Source organism: Carcharodon carcharias, chromosome 6 (assembly GCF_017639515.1).
Source record: "Carcharodon carcharias isolate sCarCar2 chromosome 6, sCarCar2.pri, whole genome shotgun sequence".
Lineage (NCBI taxonomy): Eukaryota > Metazoa > Chordata > Chondrichthyes > Lamniformes > Lamnidae > Carcharodon > Carcharodon carcharias.
In genome coordinates this window covers 47,236,963-47,250,380 of record NC_054472.1, presented here as the reverse complement: position 1 = coordinate 47,250,380, position 13,418 = coordinate 47,236,963, and the positions used below count along the sequence as shown (strand labels likewise).

General features: G+C 43.5%; 1 protein-coding gene across 3 annotated transcripts in view; it reads right to left on the bottom strand.

Moving 5' to 3' along the window:
• The window catches only part of LOC121278747 (TPR and ankyrin repeat-containing protein 1-like), a 147,942-nt gene that overhangs the window by 14,951 nt on the left and 119,573 nt on the right, over positions 1 to 13,418 (bottom strand). For all 3 annotated transcript variants that reach the window (XM_041189136.1, XM_041189137.1, XM_041189139.1), the window contains 3 exons: positions 11,280 to 11,383; positions 10,195 to 10,327; positions 9,398 to 9,543 (listed from right to left, as the gene is read on the bottom strand). In XM_041189136.1, coding sequence (XP_041045070.1) covers positions 9,398 to 9,543; positions 10,195 to 10,327; positions 11,280 to 11,383 — 383 coding nt within the window. The remainder of the gene's footprint in view (positions 1 to 9,397; positions 9,544 to 10,194; positions 10,328 to 11,279; positions 11,384 to 13,418) is intronic.

The following is a 13,418-nucleotide window of genomic DNA, read 5'->3' as shown; positions in this document are numbered from 1 at the left end:
AGCGCAGGAGTGAAATTAAAAAGGAAATTAGGAAAGTAAAGAGAAGAAATGAAAAAATATTAGCAAGTAAAATCAAGGAAACCCAAAGATGTTTTACGAACACAAAGAGCAAGAGGATAACTAAGGAAAGGTTAAGGTTGAGAAGAGACCAAAAAGGTAACATGTGTGGAAGTGCAAGGAACTGGTACAATCCTTCATGAAAGAGTCGGGAGTTAAAAGAGCACGAGAACGGCAGAGACTGAGAGCGTAGCTGGAGAGTCAAAAAAGTGCGAGAAGGGGATGAGACTGAGAGTGGAGTTGGAAAGTTAGAAGAGCGTGAGAAGGAGTGAGACTGAGAGCTTAGCCAGAGAGTTAAAAGAACGTGAGAAGAGGCGAGACTGAGATAAACACAGTAAATTGTAGTATACATATGAATTATTCCAAATTAAGATATTAATTAAAATAAATTAGTAAATACTGTAATAAACGCTTTATATAAAGTTTAAGGTATGACGGTGCAGCTCGGCCACGTGTAATGTGCATCTTGCAGGATGTGGGAAGTCGTGCAGGCACAAAGTGACTGCAACTGCGTGAAATGCCACCAGCTACACAAATTTGAGCTCTGAGTTATGGAGCTTGAGCGGCTGAAGTCACTGTGGTGCATTCACAAGGCTGAGGATTACTTGGATAGCACACTTAGAGGTGGTAAAACTGCAGCTAAGAAGTACACAGGCAGAGAGGGAATGGGTGACCACCAGAGTATCTAAGAGAAACAGGCAGGTAATGCAGGAATCCCTTAGGCTATCTCGCTCTCTAACCGCTTTTGCATTTTGGATAATGTGGAGCAAGATGGTTCCTCAGAGGACTGTAGCAAGAGCCATGTCCATTGCACCACAGGTGGCTCAGCTCACAGTTGGGGAGGGGGAAGAGTGGATGTGCTATAATAAGTAGGGGATTCCATAATTTGGGGAGTAGACAGCTGTGGACGTGACTCCAGGATGGTATGTTGCTTCCCTCATGCCAGGGTCAAGAAAGTCACAGAATGGCTGCAGGACATTCTTTTGCGGAAGGGTGAAAAGCCAGAGGTTGTGGTCCACATTGGGAACAATGACATAGGTAGAAAAATGGATGAGGTCCTGAAAGCAGGTTTTAGGGAGTTAGGAAGGGAATTAAAAAGCAGGACCTCAAGAGCAGTAACCTCAGGATTATTCCCAGTGCTACGTGCTAGTGAGCATAAGAATGGAAAGATTGAGCAGTTCAAACCTAGCTGGAGAAATGGAATATGAGGGAGGGCTTTAGATTTCTGAGATATTGGGATCAGTTGTGGGGCAGGAGGGACCTGTACAAGAAGGACGGGTTACACCTTAACAGGACTGGGACTAGTGTCCTCATAGGAAGATTTGCTTGTGCCGTTGGGGAGGGTTTAAACTAGATTGGCAGGGGGATAGGTACCTGAGTGGAAATTCAGAGTGCAGAGGAGAAGAACTGACAGTGGAAAGTAGTGAAGTATCAACTGTTAGAGGATTTTTAAGAGAGTTGCATCAAGGAGAGTTTGATAGAATTAGAGTAGGCAATAGTAAGTCATTAGGTGGGGTCAGAATAAGCAGAGGGGCAAAAAAGTCTAAATCAGGGCTAATGTGCATGTATGTGAATGCACGGAGTGCAATTTATAAGATTGGTGAACTGCAGGCACAGGTTGACAAATGGAATTATGATATTATTGCTATAACAGAGTCCTGGCTCAAAACAGGACAGGACTGGGCATTAAATATTCCTGGCTGCAAGGTGTTTAGGAGACACAGGAAAGGAAGTAAAGTACAGGGGACGTGGCAATATTGGTTAAAGATGGCAACACAGTACTGGAGAGAAGGGTCAAGGACAGAATCTCTCTGGCTAGAGGTAAGGAATAGGAAAGGTGCAATAACATTGATTGGTGTAGTACATAGACGATCAACTAGTGGAAGGGATGTGGAGAAGCAAATTTGCAAAGAAAGTATGGAGAGGTACAAGAGTTATAGAGTAATCATAATGGGGGACTTCAATTATGCAAATATAAACTGGGATGGGAATTGTACAAAGGGACAAGAGGGGTGAGAGTTCCTGGAATATGTTCAAGATAGTTTTCTACAGCTGTATGTTTCCAGTCCAACAAGGGGATTATGTAGTTTTGGACCTGGTTCTAGGGAATGAGTTGGTTCAAATGGATCAAATATCAGTGGGAGAGCCTCCACATTATCATAAGGTTTAGGTTAATCATGGAGAAGGACAGAGAACAATCCAGAGCAGGGATAATTAATTGGCCAACTTCGATGGGATGAGAATACATTTGAGTCGAGTGAGATGGAATCAAACGTTGCCAGAAAAGAGAGTGGCTGAACAATGGGCCGCCTTCAAAGAAAAAGTATTGCAGCCAATGTCAAGGTATATTCCCTTGAAGGAGAAAGGTAGGACAAATAAACCCAGAGCACCCTGGATGACGAGAGAGATAGAGATGAAGATAGAAAGGAAGAAGTGTGCATACAACAGATGTCAGGTAGAGAATACAATGGAGAATCAGGTTGAATATAGAAGAACCAGAGGGGAAGTGAAGAAATTAATTTAAAAAAAGCAAGGAGAGTGCATGAAAAGAGTCTAGCACTGAACATAAAAGGGAATCCCAAGGCCTTCTATAAGCATGTAAATAATAAAAGGGTAGTAAAAGAAAGAGAAGGGCCGATCAGGGACAAAAAAGGGGACTTGCACGTGGAGGCTGGAGAAATAGCGGAGATGTTGAACAAGTACTTTGCATCTGACTTTACAAATGAAGAACTTGCTACCCAGGCTGAGGTGAGAAAGGAGGTAATTGGTACACTAGACAAATTTACAATTGAGAAGGAGCAGGTGTTAGAAAGGCTATCTTTATTTAAAAATAGATAAGGTACCAGGACTGGATGAGATGCATCCAAGGGTACTGAGGGAAGTGAGAGTGGAAATTGCAGTGCCACTAGTGATAATCTTCCAGTCTTCCTTAGACACAGGAGAGGTGCCAGAGGACTGGAGGATTGGAAGTGTTACACCCTTGTTTAAAAAGGGGTGCAAGGATAAAGCTGGCAACTACAGGCCAGTCAGCTTGACCTCAGTGGCAGGGAAACTTCTGGAAACTATAGTATGGGATAAAATCAATAGTGACTTAGACAAGTGCAGGATAATTAAGGGAAGCCAGCACGGATTCATCAAGGGAAAATCATGTTTAACTAACTTGTTGGAGTATTTTGAGGAGATAACAGAGAAGGTTGAAAAAGGAAACACTGTTGATGTGATGTATATGGATTTTCAAAAGGCATTTGAAACAGTGCCACACAACAGGCTTGTGAGCAAAATTCTAGGTCAAGGAATAAAAGGGAAAGTCAGCACTTGGATAAGAAATTGACTGTGTGACAGGAAAGAGAGAGTAATGATAAATGGTTGTTTTTCAGATTGGTGGAGGGCTTGTAGTGGAGTTCCTCAGGGGTCAGTGTAGGGACCTCAGCTCTTCCTGATGTATACCAATGACCTAGTGGTGTGTAGGGCATGATTTCAAAATTTGCAGATGATGCCAAAATTGGAAACGTTGTTAACTGTGATAGGGATAGTCTTGAACTTCAAAGGGACATAGACATGTTGATGGATTGGACAGAAAAGTTCAATACAGCGAAGTGTGAGGTGATTCGTTTTGGCAGGAAAGATATGGTAAGGCAGTATAATATAAAAGGAGAGCCCCTAAAGGAGGTGTAGGAACAGAGGGACCTCGGTGAATACATACATAGGTCATTGGAGATGGCAAGTCATGTTGAGAGAGCAGTTAAAGCATATAGTATTTTTGGCTTTATTAATAGGGGCATTGAGTACAAAGGTAAGGAAGTCATGCTGAACTTGTACAAGACACTAGTTAGGCCTCATCTGGAGTACTGCGCCCAGTTCTAGGCACCATACTTGTGGAAGGATGTGAAGGCATTGGAGAGAGTAGAGAGGAGATTCTCAAGAATGATTCCCGGGATGAATAACTATAACTATGAGGAATGATTGGAGAGGTTGGGACTGTTTACCTTGGCGAAAAGGCGACTGAGAGCAGTAAATAAAAACAGAAAATGCTGGAAAAACACAGATGCTGTCAGACCTGCTGAGGAAAGAGAAAAAGAGTTAAGGTTTCAAGTCTGTATGACCCTTCTTCAGAGCTGAAGAGAAATAGAAATATGATGAAATTTATGCTGCTTAAGGGGGGTGGAGCAAGTAAAGCTGGATAGAAGGCCAGTGATAGGTGGGGGCTAAGGAGAGATTGACAAAGATGTCATGGACAAAAAGACAAAGGGAGTGTTAATGGTAGTGATAAGGGCTAAAGGAGGTGCTGACTGTGGCAAAGAAATAAGAAAGCAGAATGTGTTAATAGCAGAACAAGGGTAAGCACTCTGGAAAGAGCAACATGAACAAGTGACAGATAGCCCTTTTGGGGGTGGGGAGGGAGCGATGGTGGGGAAAAAAGGATGAAAAAAGAGATTAAAAAGGTATTTAAAAGGGGATAAAACAATGAATAAATGAATAATAATGAAAATAAGTGGATAAAAAATAAAAATAAATTTAGAAAAAGAGATTAAAACGGGGTGAAGATAGAGGAGTCTGTTCATGGTCTGAAGTTTCTGAACTCAATGTTAAGTCCTGAAGGCTGTAAAGTGACTAATCGGAAGATGAGGTGCTGTTCCTCCAGTTTGCGTTGGGCTTCACTGGAACATTGCAGCAAGCCAAGGACGGTGTGTTGAAACGGCAAGCGACAGGGAGGTCTGGGTCATGCTTGCGGACAGACTGGAGGCAAGGTGGTCACCCAGTCTGCGTTTGGTCTCCCCAATTTAGAGGAGACCATATTGGGAGCAGTGAATGCAGTACACCAAATAGAGGGAGTTGCAAGTGAAGTGCTGCTTCACCTGAAAGGAGTGTTTGGGCCCTTGGACAGTGGGGAAGGAGGAGGTAAAGGGGCAGGAGTTGCACCTTCTGCGATTGCATGGGAAGATGCCTTGGGAAGGGGATGAGGTGTTGGGGGTGATGGAGGAGTGGACCAGGGTGTCCCGGAGGGAACGGTCCCTATGGAATGCTGATGGGGGTGTGAAGGGAAGATGTATTTGGTAGTGACATCATGCTGGAGTTGGCAGAAATGGTGGAGGATGATCCTCTGAATGCCGAGGCTGGTGGGGTGAAAAGGGAGGACAAGGGGGATCCTATCATGGTTCTGGGAGGGAGGGGAAGATGTGAGGGCAGAGGCACAGGAGAGGGATTGGATTAAGTTGAGGGCCCTGTAACCACAGTGGAGGGAAACCTTGGTTAAGGAAGAAGAAAGACATGTAAGAAGTGTCGTTTTAGAAAGTGGCATCATCGGAACAGATGCAATGAAGGCGAAGGAACTGAGAGAATGGGATGGATCCTTACAGGAAGCGGGATGTGAGAAGCTGTAGTCGAAGTAGCTGTGAGAGTAAGTGGACTTGTACTGAATATTGGTGGACAGTATCACCAGAAATGGAGACAGAGAAGTCAAGGAAGGGAAGGGAAGTGTCGGAGATGGACCATGTGAAGGTGATAGAGGGGTGGAAATCTGAAGCTGAGAGGACATTTGATAGAGGTATTCAAGATCCTGAGGGGTATAGACAGGGTAAATAAAGAAAAACTGTTACCACTCAAGAGAACATCAAGAACTGGAGGACACAGGTTGAAAATAATTGGCAAAAGGAGTAAGTGTGACGTGAGGAAAAAATTTTTTCACCCAAAGAATGGTTGGAGTCAGGAACAAACTTCCTGAAAGGGTGGTAGAGGCAGGTTTGATTGAGGTATTCAAAGGGGAATTGGATTGCTACCTGAAAAGAGAGAATGTGCAAGGTTACAGGGCCAAGGCAGGAGAGTGGGACTAGGTGGAATGCTCTTTCAGAGAGCCAGTGCAGACTTGATGGGCGGAATGGCCTCATTCTGCACTGTAAAGATAATGTGATAGATACTGTGGGCAGAATATTACGCTCGGCGTGCAGGTGTGCGCCCGAGCGTAAAATGATGCACAATGACGCCGGGCGTGTGTCCTGGAGTCATCGCACACCCGCGTGAGATTTCGTTCGGCACAGCGCACCGGAGTCAGCTGCATGCCCGTCGATAATATTAAGGCCATTAACAATATAATTAAATTCAAATCTATGCTGCCCATTCAACCTTCCAGTTGGTGAGCAAGTGAAAAGGCCAAGCGGCCTTTACATTTTTTAGGAAACTTCATTCACAAGTGGGATGAGGTTTCTTAAAGCAAATAAACATTAAATAAAAATTATATTTTGGAATTAAAAGCATGTCCCATCTTATGTGACACACGATTTATTACATTTTTACCGTCTTTATTAATTTTTTTAAACAGTGCTTCAATCTCCCTGAGGCAGCTCTGTGTCTCAAGGAGATTGAAGCACTCTTTCTGGCACATGCGCGAACTGAGCACGAGGTCCAGCTCGCCCTCCTTCCCCCGCCCACACTGGCAAAGCTCAGCACTGCCGGTTGCGATCCACACAGGGCGGGCCTGAATTGGCCCGCTTGCGTGAAATCGCGGTGCGGAACCAATTGCTGGCAGTGGTCAGCTTCCCAACCACCCCCACCCGCCGAGCACCCCCGCCAAGGGCAAAATCCTGCCCTATAAATACTTTGCATCTGTTTTCACCAAAATGTTGGGGGGGGCGGCGTGCGGGTGTGCAGTGGGTTGAAGAAGCAGACCTTGTAGTTAAGGAGGAGTGTGAAATATTGAATGGGATAAACAAAATGAGGGAAAAAATATTATGCTACTTAGCATTCCTGAGAGTGGATAACTCCCTAGGGCTGGATGAAACCTAGCCTAGGCTATTAGAAGAGGTAAGGGAAGAAATAGGGGTGACGAAGACCATCATTTTCCAATCCTCTCTGTTCACAGGCGTGCTGGTGAAAGGCTGGAGGATTACTAACATTGTAACTTTGTTTACAAAGAGAGGAAGGGAAAGCTCAAGTAATTGCAGGCCAGGCAGCCCAACCTCAGTGGTGGGCAAATTAATGGAAAAACATTCTGAGAGACTTAAGGCTTAATTTAGAAATGCATGGGATTCATCAAGGACGCATGGATTTGTTATGGGAAGGTAGTGTCTGACTAAAGATCAGATGGCTTGGTCTTGTTTTCTTTGGAAGAGGACAGATTTAATTGAGGTGTATAAAATAATGAGGGGCCAAGATGGAGTGGATGGGAAGGAGCTATTTCCATTAGCAGCGAGATCAATAACTGGAGGTGTAGATTTAAAATAGAATGACTGGAGGGGTGTAACAGCAGAAGGGTGGAACTGATTGCCTGAAAGGGTGGTGGTAGCAGACTATCACATTTAAAAAGCACTTAGATATGCACTTGTTGAGGTGCTATAGCCTACAGGGCCATGGGCCAAGAGCAGTAAGATGGATTAGGCTGGATTGCTCTTTCTTGGGTGGCAGATGGGCTGAATGGCCTCATTCTCTGCTCTTATTATTTTTTATGATTCTAATGGTTTTAATAAAAAGAAGCACAAGTTCACACAAATCAAAGGCATCAGTTTGCATGGAACTGAGTTCGAATCTCGATCGACAGTTATCTTAGCAAAGCAACCAGAAAGCTGCCGCTTTTTTCATAAACCAAAGGCCATGGGGACATTCCTCAACTATTGCTTCCAGGAAAGACTGGCAGAAAGCAGCAACATGGGACTCTGCATGAACTTGATCGAGCAGCCTTTACAGACATCACACATATCTCAACATGCTAGAAATGTGAATTGTGCAATGCAATCCTTCAAGGTGAAGATTTCCCTAGTGGTCAGCAGGATAACTAGATTAAAGCACATCTTACATCTCCGAGGCCCTCGCAAGAGGCACAGGTACAGTGTCTCAAACTGGAAACCCCTGTCTGGGGTTTCGGGTCAGAAGGCTCAGGCCGAGCGAATCAGGTTGGGCGAAGGGTCACTCGTTGCGTGGGAATAAACCGACGTGTAAGCAGTGAAGGGGTAACTAGTCCCGCGCCAATTTAGTGTCAAGCCGAATTTCACAGTTTTTTTTTATTTTGCTCAATTAAAATTGATACTTGCAACATTCTAAAGATGTCTGGTTTTTGGGCAACCCTAGTATTTGAACAACTGGATTTGAGACATCGTACCCGTGCTGATGATGACCGAGAGGCGGACAGATTCTGTGCCAGATTGAAGAATCAACCTGAGGAAGGACAGCCTCTCCCATCTAGGCAAGCTAGTTAAGACAGTTAGTAGATCGTTTCATAAACTGTGCTTTACTCCGATAACAGAAGACCAATAGCAATGATGCATTTCTTATGCCTTAATCTTGTGGAAATGAACCTCACTGTTAACAGAATTTGATCACAAAGCTCATAAAAGCTTAAGTGCCAGTTGGGGGAAAAAAGGAATTTGACAGAACTGCTTCAAGTTAGACTTCTTGACCTCGAACAACCTTTTGTGCCTCAAAGACATTGTAAATGTGCCCTCATCTTGCCTCTACTGAGGAACAGAGGTAGAGCTCAAAGCGATGGTTCTACAGAGTGGCAATGAATAATTGATGCAAGTGCTAGTTCAATTAATTGCCAGTAATCATGTCCCAATGAGTTACCTGGAAAAACTCAGCAGGTCTGGCAGCATCGGCGGAGAGTTTTTCCAGGTAATTCTGTTTTTGTTTTGGATTTCCAGCATCCGCAGTTTTGTTTTTATGTCCCAATGAGTGACTGGGTTAATTTTGAAGCACGTGGAGAACAATAACAGCAATTTACATTTATTTATATGGCACCTTTAACATAATGAAACATCCCAAGGTGCTTCACAGGAGCATTATAAAACAAGTTTGACATTAAACCAACATAAGGAGATATTAGGTCAGATAACTGCTTGATCAAAAAGGTAGGTTTTAGGGAGGAGTGTCTTAAAGGAGGAAAGCGAGGTAGAGAGGTATGGAGGTATAGGGGGCAAATAGGAAGAAAAGCCAGTGCAATTTATTCTCTAGCTATAATTAGATAGATAAGAATGGAACCATATGTGAGAGCAATCCCACCCAGCTGAATGGCAGTGGAGAGGTGATGGACGAGGATGGTGTAGTCAACTGTGTCAAAGGCTACAAACAGATCAAAAACTTCGAGGAGGGAAAGTTTACCTTTGTCAAAGCCACACAGGATGTCATTTGTGACACTGATAAGAGCAGATTCAGTACTATGGCAGGGGCGGAAGTCTGATTGGAGGAATTCAAATAATAATAAAAAATAAGAAAGGTGAGTATTGAATAAAAGTTAGTGTCGAATGGTAAGAAATAAAGTTCAATAGAAGTATCATGTTTTTAAATTCAAGTAAAGTGCACATATTTGCATTCAGAAAAAACAAACATCAGATTTTGGGTGTCTGAACATTACCTTTCGAGAGCCAGAGCAGCTTCATTGTATAATTCACCACGACAGAGCGTTTTAAGCGCCAATTCAAATTTGTGCACTTGCTCAAAGCATCTCGCAGACTGTCTGTAACACTGAGCTTTTCTGAACAAGCAAGCTGCATCTCCCACCTAAGAGATTAAGGGGGAGAAAAGAAAATGAGCCTGAACATTAAGTTGGGGAATTAATGTAAATTATTTTTAAAATTAATTCTAAGAATGTGGGCATCACTAAGGCCAGCATTTATTGCGATCCCTAATTGCAGCTGAGTAGATGGTGGTAAGCCACCTTCTTGAGCCGTTACTGTCCGTTGTAGTGAAGTACTCCCACAATACAGTTAGACAGGGACTTCCAGTCATTTAACCTAGTGATAACGAAAGAACAATGATATATGTCCAGCTTGGGGTGGTGTGTGACTTGGACTGGAACTTAGAGGTGACAGTATTCCCATGTACTTGCTGTGCTTATCCTTCTAGGTGGTAGAAGTCATGGGTTTGTCAGGTTCTGCTGAAGCAGCCTTGGTGAGTTATTGTAGTGCGTCTCATAGATGGCACACCCTGCAGCCATGGTACTCTCGTGGTGGGGGGAGTGGATGTTAAAGATTATGGATGTTGCACCTGACATGTCAATGCTAAATGAATTTCAGTCAATCAAGGAAACAGAAACTTTGTCCCACGTGCAAAAGTTTCATCCATTATATAATGCAGTGAAAACAAGGGGTGGTCTGGGAACTACTGCTGTTATATAAACCAAGAACACTAGTACAAATAACAATCACATGCCTTTCCTAATTTCTCAAGTAGTTCTGCACAGAGCTTGTATTCCTTTGCGTTTCTTAAGCACTTCAGTGACAGTTTCGGCACTTTGCATTCCAGGTAAGTCTTGGCCAGCTGGAGGTATTCATTTTGAATTTCCCTGGAAAGAGCAAAACAAATACTTTATCCACCTTTATTGCAAAAACATTTTCATTTTTGTAGAAGAAACCCTTCAGTAGTTCACAAGGCCTATAAGGGAGGCTGCATCTTAAGTCTGCATTGTTTCTCAAAGCTCAATGTTACTGGGCGTCTACACACCAAAACGGCAAGGTGTCGATTTAGCAAATGAGGAATAGTAATTAGTCATGTAGTGCTTTACCTAATTACATACAGCTTTGTGCCCAAAAATTGGTAGATATGTTTCAGATCTCTTCCTGCTTGGCTTCAGAATTTGCTTCCAAGTTTCTTTCCTGTACCAAATCTGGTATCTCCTCCTTCTATTGCTACAGTAACAGCCTCAGCTCCCTGTAACATTCTTAACTGTTTCGCCAGGTAGCTAGACTTGCAAAGTCTAGTATATTGAGAGAGGAGCAAGGGATTATCCTGAAAGACTGCATAGAGTGGAAAAATTAATCACTTTAGGAAGACTCAGGAATAAGGAGCAACTTTGAGGACTTAAATCCCACATGGAAAATAAAAGGCATCAGAACAGCTTTGGGGGTGACAGTATTACACTGTGCCAAGAGCTAGAACCAAACACGCCAGTGAAGGTAGTCAATCAGAGCATGCCTGTAGATTTCCAACCTGTGCTCCTGGCTGTCATGCTCCATGTTAAAAGCACACATTCAAAAAATAGAATCAATGTACTACCAAAGTTCTGACAAAAGGTCATTGATCTGAAATGTTAACACTGTTTCTCTCTCTTCCAATTTTTTCTGTCTTTATTTCAGATTTCCAGCAACCGGAGCATTTTGCTTTTGTACGACCAATGAGTTTGGGTGAGCTGTGCAATTTTTTATTTCTATTCTTGTTTCAAAAATGCATTGTGTTGCAAGTCAAATCAAAGAATAACTGTGCAGTATTGCAAAAGCTGGAAACCAAGGGAACCTTACCTCTGGCTTCTTTTTTTGACCTGTACATTGAGAACGGCATCGTGTGCTACTGCCAGTTTCTCTTTTTCCAAATTCCCACCTTTCTGGTAGCATTTGGCAGCAACCTAAAAAATGAAAAATAAGTTTTTATAAAGAAAATAGAAATCATATCATTTGTGTAAACCTGGTTATAAGATAGCGTTAATTCTAACATTCCTGGTTAAATAGCTGTGTGCATCAACATACCAAACACCTAGATAAAAACAAAAACTGCGGATGCTGGAAATCCAAAACAAAAACAGAATTACCTGGAAAAACTCAGCAGGTCTGGCAGCATTGGAGGAGAAGAAAAGAGTTGACGTTTCGAGTCTTCACGACCCTTCCACATAACTGAGAAGTCTGGCGATGGTGGGAAGGGGTCCACTGCAAGGGCAGTGGTTGGCACCCAGTGGGACCCTTCTTCCGATGTAGAGTCCCCGACAGTCACTAAGTGCCTGAACAAGGACCTCCCCACCTCAGCAGCCCGCAAGCAAACATGCCAGAGTTTGCTTGTCTTGTTTCTCACATGGCCAGACCCCGGCGGTCGCTGGGTTGATGCCAGTAGTGCAGGACAAGGCCCTTAATTGGACATGATTTCCCCATTTAAGGGCCACAATTGGCAGCAGGACAGGCTGGCCGTCCATGGGCGTTCCTGTTCCAGACCTAATCAGGGTGGAGGTGGGATAGGGTGACTAGACATCCCAGTTTGGCCAAGACAGTCCAGGTTTTTCACTAAACATTTCGGTGTTCCAACAGTTTCCTCGGAATTGCTCAAATGTCCATTTTTCAGCTCTGCTGAGGCCCGTCCCCTTTAACCTGTCTCTCGCATCTCATTCTTATATCCATTGGAAGTATATGGGAGAGGCAAACATAATTATTTTTTTTTTTAAAAAGTAGATTTTTAAATTGTAAGTCATTAATAGGGCCGAGCTGATATTTAGAAATCGACCAATCAGCAGGCCTGTGATGAAAGTCTTCCGCTGGCCGGTCACGTGATGGGTTTTGTCCAATCAGAGGGAACGTTGGGCCTGCAGAAAGTCAAAGAAGTGTCCTGTGAAAGAACGAGAGTGGAAAAGAGGGACATTATCCTATGGTTTGAATCATATTTGACAGTGGCCGCGTTTGAATTGATCTATAATTGGGGGCGTTAGACTCCCGATTGGGGTGTACAGCAATGGAGAGTGAGTGAGTGAGAAATGACTGATGAGTTGGAGTGAGCATGAAATGTTAAACAGGGATCCGAGCTCCACCCCAGGTGCTCAGTGGTTGGCGCACCACTGCTTCACCCATCGTTTGTTATTCAGTGTTTCATTCGCCACTGGCTAGGTGAGTTGTTCCGTAGGAGGTTTGTTCTGGGCTGTGTATTTCTTCCGTGCGAGGCCGGTCTGCTGTCACTGAGCCTGCTGATTTAACCTGTGGTGACGATAAGAAGGGATATTCGTGGCTCTTGTTGAGAAGGCATTTTTGCGCAGGCTGTCAATTGAAAACAGCCTCTGGATTTTCACTGAATTGAAATTAGTTTCCTAGAGTCTGTTGGATCTTTAGTCAGTTTGAAATAACAGTTTAAAGACTCCCAGTTTTATTTATCATGTGCATCACATACTTTCTGTGTTGACTGCCTTCAAAAATTGAGTGCCTTAATAGTGTTGCCAACTCAGACTGGACATATTCTGGAAGATGATGAAGAACATGATCTCTTACCTTCAACTGCCCCTCCCCCAGACTCCTGCCATTGGTCACCCAACATCTTAATCATCAGGAAGCACGCCTTCCCAAGGCTTTTTCAATGTGTCCTAGTTTTGGCTTTTGAAAATCAGGCGGGGTCCTCACCTGCCACCCTCTTGCCTGGTTAAATGCCCTTCCCACCACTGAACTAGCCATGGGTGAGGGCAGACGTTTCTGCCCTTTGTCTCATTTATCTAACAAAATTTGCATTTATATATTGCCCTAAATGTAGAAAAATGTCCCACGTCATTTCACAGCAGCATAATCCAACAAAAGAATTGACACCTAGCCAAACATGGAGGCACAGTAAAGTGACCAAACAAAATCTTGGTCAAAGAGGACATCTTAAAGGGGGAGTGGGAGATCAGGAGATTTATGGAGAGATTCCAGAGCTTG